The 11,257-nt window shown below is 32.7% G+C and overlaps 1 protein-coding gene across 1 annotated transcript in view; it reads right to left on the reverse strand.

Moving 5' to 3' along the window:
- Window positions 1-12: 12 nt before the first annotated feature.
- EIF2AK1 (eukaryotic translation initiation factor 2 alpha kinase 1) overlaps window positions 13-11,257 on the reverse strand; it is a 37,357-nt gene continuing 26,112 nt past the window's right edge. Inside the window, exons 12-15 of the mRNA XM_003761460.4 lie at window positions 5,403-5,517; window positions 4,103-4,182; window positions 2,391-2,624; window positions 13-340 (exon numbers count right to left, since the gene is read on the reverse strand). Coding sequence (XP_003761508.2) covers window positions 188-340; window positions 2,391-2,624; window positions 4,103-4,182; window positions 5,403-5,517 — 582 coding nt within the window. The 3' untranslated portion in view covers window positions 13-187. The remainder of the gene's footprint in view (window positions 341-2,390; window positions 2,625-4,102; window positions 4,183-5,402; window positions 5,518-11,257) is intronic.

Below are 11,257 nucleotides of genomic sequence, written 5' to 3' on the forward strand. Positions count from 1 at the left end.
TCTTGGGCAAAAACAAAGTTTTACACCTTGATTTTAATGTTACTCTGTACATACAGATTAAGAAAGATAAACACGTACAGAAAACAAAAATGGCCCCACCACACACAAATTTGTAAAATATATTCAAATTCCAATAGATCCAACAAAACTAACAAACACTCTTTAAAAATTATTGTGCCCATTCTTCTTAGACACAGCTGTCAGTCAGGCTGGAGAGCCCTTCACTTTCTTTCATGTTTTCCTTTATACCTTTTTCCAGAGAAAGGAGTCTTATAGTTTCTTTGAGCTTTTCAATTTCTTTTTCTTGTTCAATTACTTTCTTTTGTAGGACATAATTCATCTGAAAAGGAAAAAAGAAGTCAATCTCTACATTGTTAACTCACCTTTCCTATTTCTTCCATTCTGCTTTTCTAGTAAACCCCAAATAAAGTTAAAATAATAAAAGAGGGGGAAAGGCATGGGAATATGGTTTTGTCCCCTTGATAGGAAGCAACAGAATTCTCAAGTCTTTTATCAGAAAAACATGAGGCTACATTTTATACGGACATAAAAAATTTTCTTGAGAACATAATCCTTAGGCAAACTTTTCATGTGAACCAAGAAAAACAATAAACAATTCTCCATTATTCAAATTACATTCTAAACTAAAGTAGTTTGTCATAGTTGAATTTAATAATCTCCTTCCTTTATAGGATATAAAAATAAACGAAACAGGCAGGACAACACATTCCACCCAATTGGCTACATATCCGCTTTAAAGCTTCAAAAATGTGAATTATTATACTTGTTTCCCCATTTAATGATTAAAATCCCAAACCATTTACCCTAGGTTAATGGAAAAGACTAGAATTTAGAAAGAACTTAAAAACCTTTAAAAATATACAGCTTTTAAAATGTCAATTATTTAATCAGTCTTTGAATACCACTTTATAGGATCTGTGGAAATATATTATAAAAATTTTCCTGTAGGTAATCAGAAATAAGAATTTCTGAATAAGGGATATGATTGGACGCTATAAAATAACCACACATAATTATTTTGTGTGGTAACACAAGAGTGGCCTGACCAAGTCTAGAATTTTAAAATATTGGTAGAAGGGAATTTAGCAATAATCTGGTTCAGATTAATCTGGTTACAGATGATGAATCAGACCCAGACAAGTTAAATAACTTATTATTCAAGATCAAGATCATCATAATAATTTAATGTAAGAAGCAGGACTCTAAACAAGACTCCTAAATTCCATTTTTAAAATTTTATTTTCAGATTATTTCATCTACCCATTTTCTGCTACCCTACCCTCCACCTCCAATTGAGAAAACAAGAAAAACAAAACTTCTTGCAAGCACGTACAGTACAATCAAGCCTGCATTGATTGATTAGGTTCAATCATAAATGAAGTCTAAATCTAAATAAAAAAGAAAAATATAAAAGAGGATTTCTTCCTCTGAAAACTACTTATTTCTCTGAATTCATCACCACTGGTCCAAACAGTCTGAAAGTTGAACTAAGGGAACTATTCCTCAGAAGCTATCAAACTATGCACACCCATTGACCTAGTGATACCATTACTAGATCTATATCCCACAGAGATCAAAGGAAGAGGGAAAGAACCCATAAGTACAAAAATATAGCAATTTTTTTTGTGGTATCAGAAATTGGGGGTACCTATCAATTGAAATGGCTGAACAAGTTGTTCTATGTATGTATTAGAAATGTCATATAAACGAATTTTTTAAGGGGATGGTTAGAGAAACATGAGAAGATGTGTATGGAGTGATGCAGATGATTAGAACTAGGAAGACAATTTATATGCTAGGAACAAAACTATAAAGACAAAAAATTTCTTCACCAGAGGTTTCATAATAAAATATGCTAACTACCTTGCTTCTTCTCCAGCCAAAAACTAGCTAAATTGCTCCTCTGAATTATGGATCCCTTGAGATATCTAACAGATGTTAAATCTGGCTATTTAATACCACACTTGATTTCTATTCCTTTTTTGTAATTACTGTGGATTTTTTATGTACTATAGCACTAAAAGATCTATAAATGTTTTTCAAAAGATCTATAAAATGTTAAGAAAATAAAAGGAAATACTTAAGCTGAGAGTAGAATTTGGTAGGAAGAGAATGAAAATAAGTCATTTTGTCCGAATTCTCCCAAAACAACTTGGAATATATCCTTATCTAATAATTTTATCTAGTCTACAGAACAGACTTCATTGAGAAAAGAATTTTCATATACCAATTTCTTTTTTTACAGATAATACTTTAAAAGAAGCATTATTTTCTTATCTGAATTTCTGTATAAAGAAACATTATGATGGCCAAATACTGCTTTTATTTAAGCACTACATTTTAAACCTAGCAAATTAAGCATAACATACATTTCCAGGATTTTGAAAAAGTTCACTTTCCAGTAGCTGTCCAGCAGATGGTCGCTGTGAAGAATTACTCCTCGTTAACTGCTTTATGTACTTGGCTTGTATTGGACATCTTTGGTGCAGCGATTCTGGGATCTGACCATTTCTTAAGCCTGTTAAAACTTCTGCTCTTTCCATTTCTGTTCCAAATGGCTGAAAGAGTTCTAGAAGAATCACACCCAAACTATACATGTCTGACTAGAAAAACAAAAGTCACAAGTTAGTAGAAATTTAAATTCAGAAAAACAAAAGTCACAAATTAGTAGAAATTTAAATTCAGGATAACATTTTAAAATTTCAGTTAATTTTCTATCCAGAAGAAAGCATAAATAGGTTTCCACTGATCAGAAAACTGGATTTATATTTACCAACAACAAAAGGAGTGAACAGCAGGACTGACTCAACAGACAAGGAGACAAATGGCAAATCCTTACCAAGATTAAACAAGACAATTTATTACCTGTCTACACTCCTTAATCCTTTCATCTTTCCCTTTTATCCTTACCAAAGGATATCCAAAAATAAGTTAGACTGGTGATTATGGGAAGAAAAAAGTTCTAATAGTTAAAAAAAAAAAATCAGAGTGGAAAAAGTATACTTGTCTGAAGTCTGCTACAAACTGTAACAGAAAATTGTAAAATTACTTGCATGTTCAATTCTCTCTTTTCCTTAATTCAGAAATAAAGCTTTTTTGATAGTTGTAACAAATAATTTACCTTTCCATACAATAAATCTATACCAACTTACAAAAACGTTCTTCAAAGTTCTAGTCAAGTTTGTTTTAGGTATAGACATGGTTTAATCATAAAGTATATATCTGTGTTTAATCATAAAGTATATATATAAAGTATATTCTCTATTGTCAAAACTGAATTATTCATAGGTGAAGAAATAATTACAAGTTAGGATTTGTTTTGGAAAAGAAGTTATCTGGGAACATTCTTGCCTTCCTTACATCTAGAGCTGTATGGATAAAGTATCTGTCTGGATACTTTCCTTGTCTCCAATCATACTCCAGTATATAGAGATTTCAATCATCTAGCATACCGGTTCCATATAATAGGGTACTTAAGAGATCTTTGCTGAATTGATATTCTCTAAGAAGCCCTGGATGTTGTTTTGTTGTTGTTATTGTTTTTAAGATAAGTTTGTTAAAATTTTACATTGTGGAGCAGCTAAATGGTGCAGTGGATAGAGCACCAGCCTTGAAGTCAAGAGGACCTGAGTTCAAATCTAGCCTCAGACACTTAACACTTCCTAGCTATGTGACCCTGGGCCACTCACTTATCCTCATTGCCATAAAAAATTTACATTCATTCAACTCATTCAACATCAGAGAAATTTCATTCTTTTAAACAGTTGAGTTTCCTTAGGGTATTACATATTATTACACACTTGCTTATTGCCATATTTTTGAAAGCATGATCTAAGGGAAGAGCTGTTTGAGGTAAAAACTATTTTATAATGGAGATTAAAAAAAAATTTAGTATTTGCAGAGATTTGTAAATAACCAAAAGTACAGGAAATTCCAACTTAAAAAAAAAAGTAAAGACAAAAGTTTCTTAGGGCAGTAAGATAGATATATGCAGAGAGAAATTTATAGTGCTCAGATATTTTCTGAAACTTGTCTTAAAAAAGAGAAGCAAAAAATAATAGTTTGAATAAACTGACCCTACCTTGGCATCATATTCAGATCCTTGCAGCTGTTCTGGTGAAGCATACAGACTTGTACCCACTCGTGAAGTATGTGTTAATCCTATGATTTGAAAATTCTGATTATTATCCACTATCCATTGATCACAATTTTTTTTATAAATCTTTTAGTTTATCACCACCAACAAATCTTCATGGAAGATGTTCTGAGTTCAGGATATCATAATTTCTAGATTGTTATACTTTAATGCTTCCATTATCCTCCATTTCATATATATAAGCGCTTCTTCCTCCACAGATAGAATTTCTAATTCCCCCTATCATTTAGTACTAGGTATATGATAGTAGCAGAGGCAATAAAATTCATTTACCCTGAGGCCAACCTAGTAACAAAACTAAACTTGGCTAGACCAAGTCCATCTTTCAGCCTGGCAGGACCTTCCAAAGTGGGTGATCTGCTGGCAGTCTTCAAGATCTCGGGGTCACTCCCTACACTGGAAGTCATTAGAGAAGGATGGCAGGCAATTGTTTAAATAATGTTTTATTTTTACTCCCAATTACATGTAAAAGCAATTTTAAAGATTTGTTTGTTTGTTTTTTTATTTTAAGATTTCTAAATTCCATCCCTCCTTTCCTTCCCCTCCCCCCACTTCCTTCCTTGAGATGATAAGCAATCTGATAGATTGTATACAAAATCAAGTATAACATTTCCATATTGGTCATTTTGTGGAAGAAAACTCAAACCAAAGAAAAAGAAAATTAGTAATCTTTGGTCTATATTCAGACTCCCATAGATTTTTTTCTGGATTTAGAGAACATTTTTTATCATAAGACTGTCCTAGATTATTGCATTGTCCATAATAGCTGTCATTCACAGTTGTCCATTATACAATATTGCTATAACTGTGCACTATGTCCTCTTGGTTCCGCTCATTTCATTGCATCAGTTCATGTAAATCTTTCCAGGTTTTCTTTTTTTAAATCATCCTGCTCATCACTTCTTATAATATCACAACAGTATTTCATTACAATCATTCCACAATTTGTTCAGTCATTTCCCCATTGATGGGCATCTCCTCAATTTCCAATTCTTAGCCATCACAAAAAGAGCTACTATAAATACCCTTGTACTAATAGGTCCTTTCCCCCATGTTTTTTCCCTTGTATCTTTAGAATACAGACCTAAATAGCATTGCTGGATCAAAGAGTATGCATAGTTTTATAAACCTTTGGGTACAGTGAGGGAAAGCTTAACATTTTTTGTGAAGACCATATTTACAATGAGATGCTTAATAAGTGGTTTTTTGACAATAGAAAACTTACTTTTCCCATTTCCATTGGTCCATTCTGTGTCTTTCTGAATGATATCTGTACAAGCTAGACCAAAATCTCCTATTCTTACATGATGATCAGGGCCTTGAAGAAAGATATTTCTGGGCTACAAACAGGAAAAAAAAATTAAATATCTTGGATTTCTATTTCATATATACTTATACATATGTATGTAATACAATATGTATATGCGTATATATATGTGAAACCTGTAAATATATTTTTAAAAAGATTAATAACATTTATATAGAACTTTAATGTTTGCAAAGCACAAATAGCTAATTTTATGTTCACAAAAATGCTGTGAGGAAGATGCTATATGCATATCTGAAATGTGGCATGAACAGGAAACAAGAAACTAACATCTGCTAGAGTTGGCAATCATTACTTTTTTGGCTACTATGTCACATACTTGACACATATTGAGCTCACAATCCCATTAAAATCATTTTTTTTTCCACAGGAACTTAAATAGCAATTTAATTGCTTCTGCTATTATACCTTCTGCTATTATAAAAATCAATTAAAAGAAAACCCTTTGTAGAATTTTAACATTTGTCCTTACTAAATTCCATATCTAATTCTTACTTTTTCTCCTGATATCTCCCTCCATCCAATATGTTAGTTGTCCCTCCCAGTTTCATGTTATCTGCAAAGGTGAAAAGCATGCCTTAAGCAGCTTCATTCTAGATGCTTATCAAAATGCTCAAAAGCCCAAATCCAAAAATAGATTCCTGGACATCCTCTTCAAAATTATAATGGCTTCTCTTGGGATATGACTATTAAATCAGTTCTGACATCTGTGTTATAACCAAGCCTTGTTGACAAGGAGACCTCAGGAGACAAATTAAATAAAAAAATTATGAGTATAAAACATCTTTCATGTATTATACAATGAAAATAAAAATTTGTAATTACAAGAAACAATTCAGGCCTAATGTATCATTCAACATATTCATATATCCATGATGAAGTGAAAAAATAAAGGAAAAACTTTCACTAAGATCTAAAATACAGCTTTCCTTGTCTGAAATACAATTTATATATTAAAATTTGACATTCTACAATTAAATTTTAGTGCCACATTTTTATTTTATGAGACCATCTGCCATGTAATTAAATTAGATAAGAAAAAGTTGTAACTTTATTTCACTGTTTTTTCACCAGAAAGAATATCAAAGAAAAAAGCCCTTTTAGGACTAATTTCAGAAATTCCAGTTGAAGTACCACCAAAAATTATTTATTCCTCCAAGATAAAAAGTATATCCTAAATATAAAATTTTATTTTGTTCACAGCTACAGAGGTGTGTATGTGTGTGTATGGGGACAGGACAGATTTATTTTAAATGGGTTGCATTGAACTCCACTACATCACTAATTAAGGTTTGAAAAGCACTTTAAAAATAGTATTTTATTATCACAATCTTGGGAGACAAGTGCTATTATAATACCCATTTTAGAGATGGGGAAACACGCTGAGAGTTGAAGTGACTTACCCAGAGTCACAGAGCTATTAAGTGGCTGAGAATGGATTTGAATTCCTGATTTTGTGCTCTATCTACTTTGCCACCTACCTGTCTAAATTCTATAAGCTCATCAATGTGGTTAATTACTTCCAATAATGAAAACTAAAATCCATCATTCCACCCCTCCCCCCATCTTGTATAAGTATCCTTTTTATATCCACCCTTAAATTTGCCATAAGGTATTCTAATCAAGGTGCTGGGAACTGTCCTCATGTTCTCTTGACATTACATGAATTTTAATGGACCATACAGGCTTTCCCATCACCCTAGGATTGAGTCTTCTTTTTTTCCAATTAATTATTTCTTTGATGATATCTTTTAAGCTAGAGGTGTCAAAAAGAGTTGCAACTTTGCAGTCTAAACTAGATTAAAATGTAACTAGGAAATAGTTAATAAAATAAAAATACAATAAAACATGTTAATATATAGATTTCTAAATCAATATGCAACCCTCAGGGATGCTTATATATGGTTTAATGTCCTACCTCTTTCTATATGAGTTTGATACCACTGTTTTACTTTGATTTACTCCCAGCAAACTAAAGTTCTCATTTCCTTTCAACTCTTTTCTTTCAATCAATGAATTTTTATGTGAAAAGTGCTCTCCTTAAGAATTTTAGTCAGCCAGTCACTTAAAAAAACTTCATCTTCTACACATTATCCTATAAAGGTGGAAAGCAATATATTAATTTATTTCAATGAAAATATACCACAAAAGCCTTTTAAAACAAATCAATGATCAATTGTTTAAAGGCATGCCAAGCAATATAGTGATCAGCTGCTTAAGTCTCCCAGTGCATTTCCCCTGAAAAGTATGTAGGAGAGCTATATATTCAGGAGAGCTGAAATATAAACATTTATTTCTGAAAGTCTTCTCCTGGCAAAGTCCAAGATATGAAACATTCTTTTGTTTCTGAATTTATTCATTTAGGTCTTCAGAATCTATACTGACATCACTGTTTATAATTTAATTGGTTTTCCCTCTAATTGGTCATAATTTATTCTCTAACAGGAAAAGTGATATTTTTTCCCTTTGGCAAAGTTAGTCCTCTTAAATATGACATAAGTATAACTTTGAAGAAGTACAAATTAGACAAGAAAGAAACCATAATTTATTTATTTGTTTATTTTAGCACACATTGCTTTATGAATCATGTTGGGAGAGAAAAATCAGAGCAGAAAGGAAAAACCATGGGAGAGATTAATTGATCATCACACATTCTTGCAGTTACTGTGCACAATGTATTCCTGGTTCTACTTGTTTCATTAAGCATCAGTTCATGTAAATCTTTCCAGGCCTTTCTAAAATCAGCTTGTTCATCATTTTTTAAAGAACAGTAATATTCTATTACATTCATATACTTGTTCATCCATTCCACAATTAATGACCATCTACTTATTTTTCAATTATTTGCTACCACAAAAAGAGCTGCTACAAACATTTCTGCACATATGGGTCCTTTCCCTTCTTTATGATTTCCTTGGGATACAGATCCAGTAATAATAGCACTGCTGAATCACAGGGTATGCCTAGATTAATAGCACTTTGGACATAATTTTAGATTGCTCTCCAGAATGGTTGGATCATTTCACAACTCTACTAACAATGCATCAGTGTCCCAGTTTTCCCATATCCTCTTCTACATTTATCATTATCTTTTCCTGTCATCTTAGCCAATCTGAGAGGTATAAGGTGGTATTCTCAGAGTTGTTTTAATTTGCATTTCTCTAATCAATAGTGATTTAGAGCATTTTTTTTATCTGACATAGATGGTTTTAATTTCATCATCTAAAAATTGTCCATATCTTAAGATACCATTTTCTTATGTAAATATATGCTACTAGTTTTCCAGTAAGTATTCTAATCAAAAAACAAAAATGTAGCCATCCAAAGTATAGACTGGATGTCAACATAGGCTTAAATATAACTGAGGAGGTTGGCTTTTTTTTCCTGAGGCAATTGGGGTGAAGTGACTTGCCCAGGGTCACACAGCTAGGAAGTGTTAAGTGTCTGAGGCCAGATTTGAACTCAGGTCCTCCTGACTTCAGGGTTGGTGCTCTATCCACTGTGCCATCTAACTGTCCCAAGGCTGGCTTTTGTCATAGTAGGAAGACATTCTCCTGATTACAATAAAATGGCCTAAGGTACACAGCCAGAATACAAAATGATTAATTCTTCCTCTAAAGAAAAAAAAATTGTGGCTTCTATCCTCCTTTTGAATAGGTTCCAGCTTCAGAAATGAATAGAATGTTTTAACAGGAGGAATCAGTTACTGAAGAACCTGTAATATTTCCTTTCAAGATTATTTCCCTATGTATTCCATTCAATATTTGGTCTCAAATTGGTCCTCTAACATCAGGTTTTCATGATCTGACAACTCTGGTAAACTTGGATATCTTAAATCCTGATTGCATCACACTGAAAAATACAAGGTTCTACAATTCTATAGAACTTCTACAATTTCTAGTACTGAGGTAACCTGCCTCAATTGATTTTTAGAGTCTTAGAATTTTCTTCCTGTGAATGAATGCCCAGAGTTGCTTGTTTTGCTTTATTATAATGAAGGTAAAAATGAGAATGGAAACAAAATCTGTACTACTTTATATTCTTATAGCAGCCATCACCTGACAAAGCTATTTTTTATACTGGCTCAAGTTAAAGGTCTACTACACAGAGTACAATTTATTCTCTGAGATGCTATTATTAAAAAGGCATGGAAGGAACCTCAGCAAGGCATAGAAATTAGTTCTGATACCACAGAGAATTCAAGCAGCACTTTAAGAATTTACTCTTTTATAAGCCCCACAAACATAGAAGTTCACTGTCTTCCCCATATACACAGAAAAGAAATCCATGCTTTGGTAAAGTTTAAATTTTCTTAATTTCACAGGGGCTCGCCAACAAATACCCAAGCTTGTGTCAACTCTGTTCAGGAGGTAAATATAAAAGAGAGCCAAGGACACAGAAAAACCCAGAATTTGTAACAGAGAAAGCACAATTTCATAGACTTTTTTCCCAATGGGGCAAACATCATTCAGTGTTTCCAGTCCTGTTCTATGCTTTGCTGAAGACTTTATAATATATACATAATGCATAGACTACTGGCTAAAGACACCAATGCTAAGGAATAAATATATGGTCTCAATTCTGTCAGCCTGGGTTTGGGGAAAAAACAATCAGGTATCTAGTTATTGTTAAGCATGTACAGGAGAAAAAACACAGAATCTGTCTATGTCTCACTATGGCATTGTTATAAATCAAAAATAATCTCTTTTTGGGGATGAACTCATTCTGCTTTGTCACAGACAAGAGGAACAAGACCATCAGGCTTTTTTCTTTATATTTCAGTATGCTTTAGATAGATGATGTATAGATAAAACGAGGATCTTAAATAAAATTAGAGCCTGATTATTTTTTCTATAATCTATCAATAACTGAAATTCATAGAATGAAAAAAATCACAGATTACCAAGTCACAACTACCCAACTAACTAATTCATGCTCGTTACTTGGAAATCGGCTTTGACCATTGTATCAACATCATTGCAGCTAACCATGAAAACTATGACTTGATAAAGTCCCAAGTCTTTAAGGAAAAAGCGCTTCCTTTCCAAAGTCATTAATTAAGCTTTGGATCCTGTCTTCACTCTCTTGAATTCTGAGTCATGGAGCATCAATACCAACTTGATTGTACCAAATTTCACTTTGGTTTAAGGCTCTTTCTCTAAGTCTCAACTTCAGGCATTCTGAAGTAAGTCATTATGTTGTTAGCAATCATAGTTGGAGAGTCATATGGCCATTTTAATTCAATGTTTCCAAAGGTGTGAACTTCACATATGTAGTGATCATATTCACTTTTCATGTCATGCTACTTTATACCTCTAAGGTTTCCTTCCCAAGATGCAATTAGCATGAATTCAGGAACATCAGAGGTCTGATTGTCACGCAGAAATGTTCATCAGAGATGTAGATGTCTTTAGACCATAGGAATAAATCAATGGCCTGATGGTCTTGGAGAACAAAGTTGACAAACTCCCTTATGAAAGCAGCATAAATCAAGCCAAAGTAAATTACTAGCTAATAGGGAGGTAAGGACCTTAAAATTCTGGCTTTTGCATATTTATGGGATTTGAGGGCTCATATATTCTTTGAAGACATATTTAGGCCTTTCAATAACATGTATTAGAAGCAGCAGCCCGGGATATATTTTTGCCTTTAAATCTTTTCAAATGCTGGATTACTTCCTTATTGGTTTTCAGAGAGAAATCTTGCCCACAAATGTTAATTATGTACTTCCACTGTACCTTAGAGGCTACAAG

Source organism: Sarcophilus harrisii, chromosome 1, assembly GCF_902635505.1.
Source record: "Sarcophilus harrisii chromosome 1, mSarHar1.11, whole genome shotgun sequence".
NCBI lineage: Eukaryota > Metazoa > Chordata > Mammalia > Dasyuromorphia > Dasyuridae > Sarcophilus > Sarcophilus harrisii.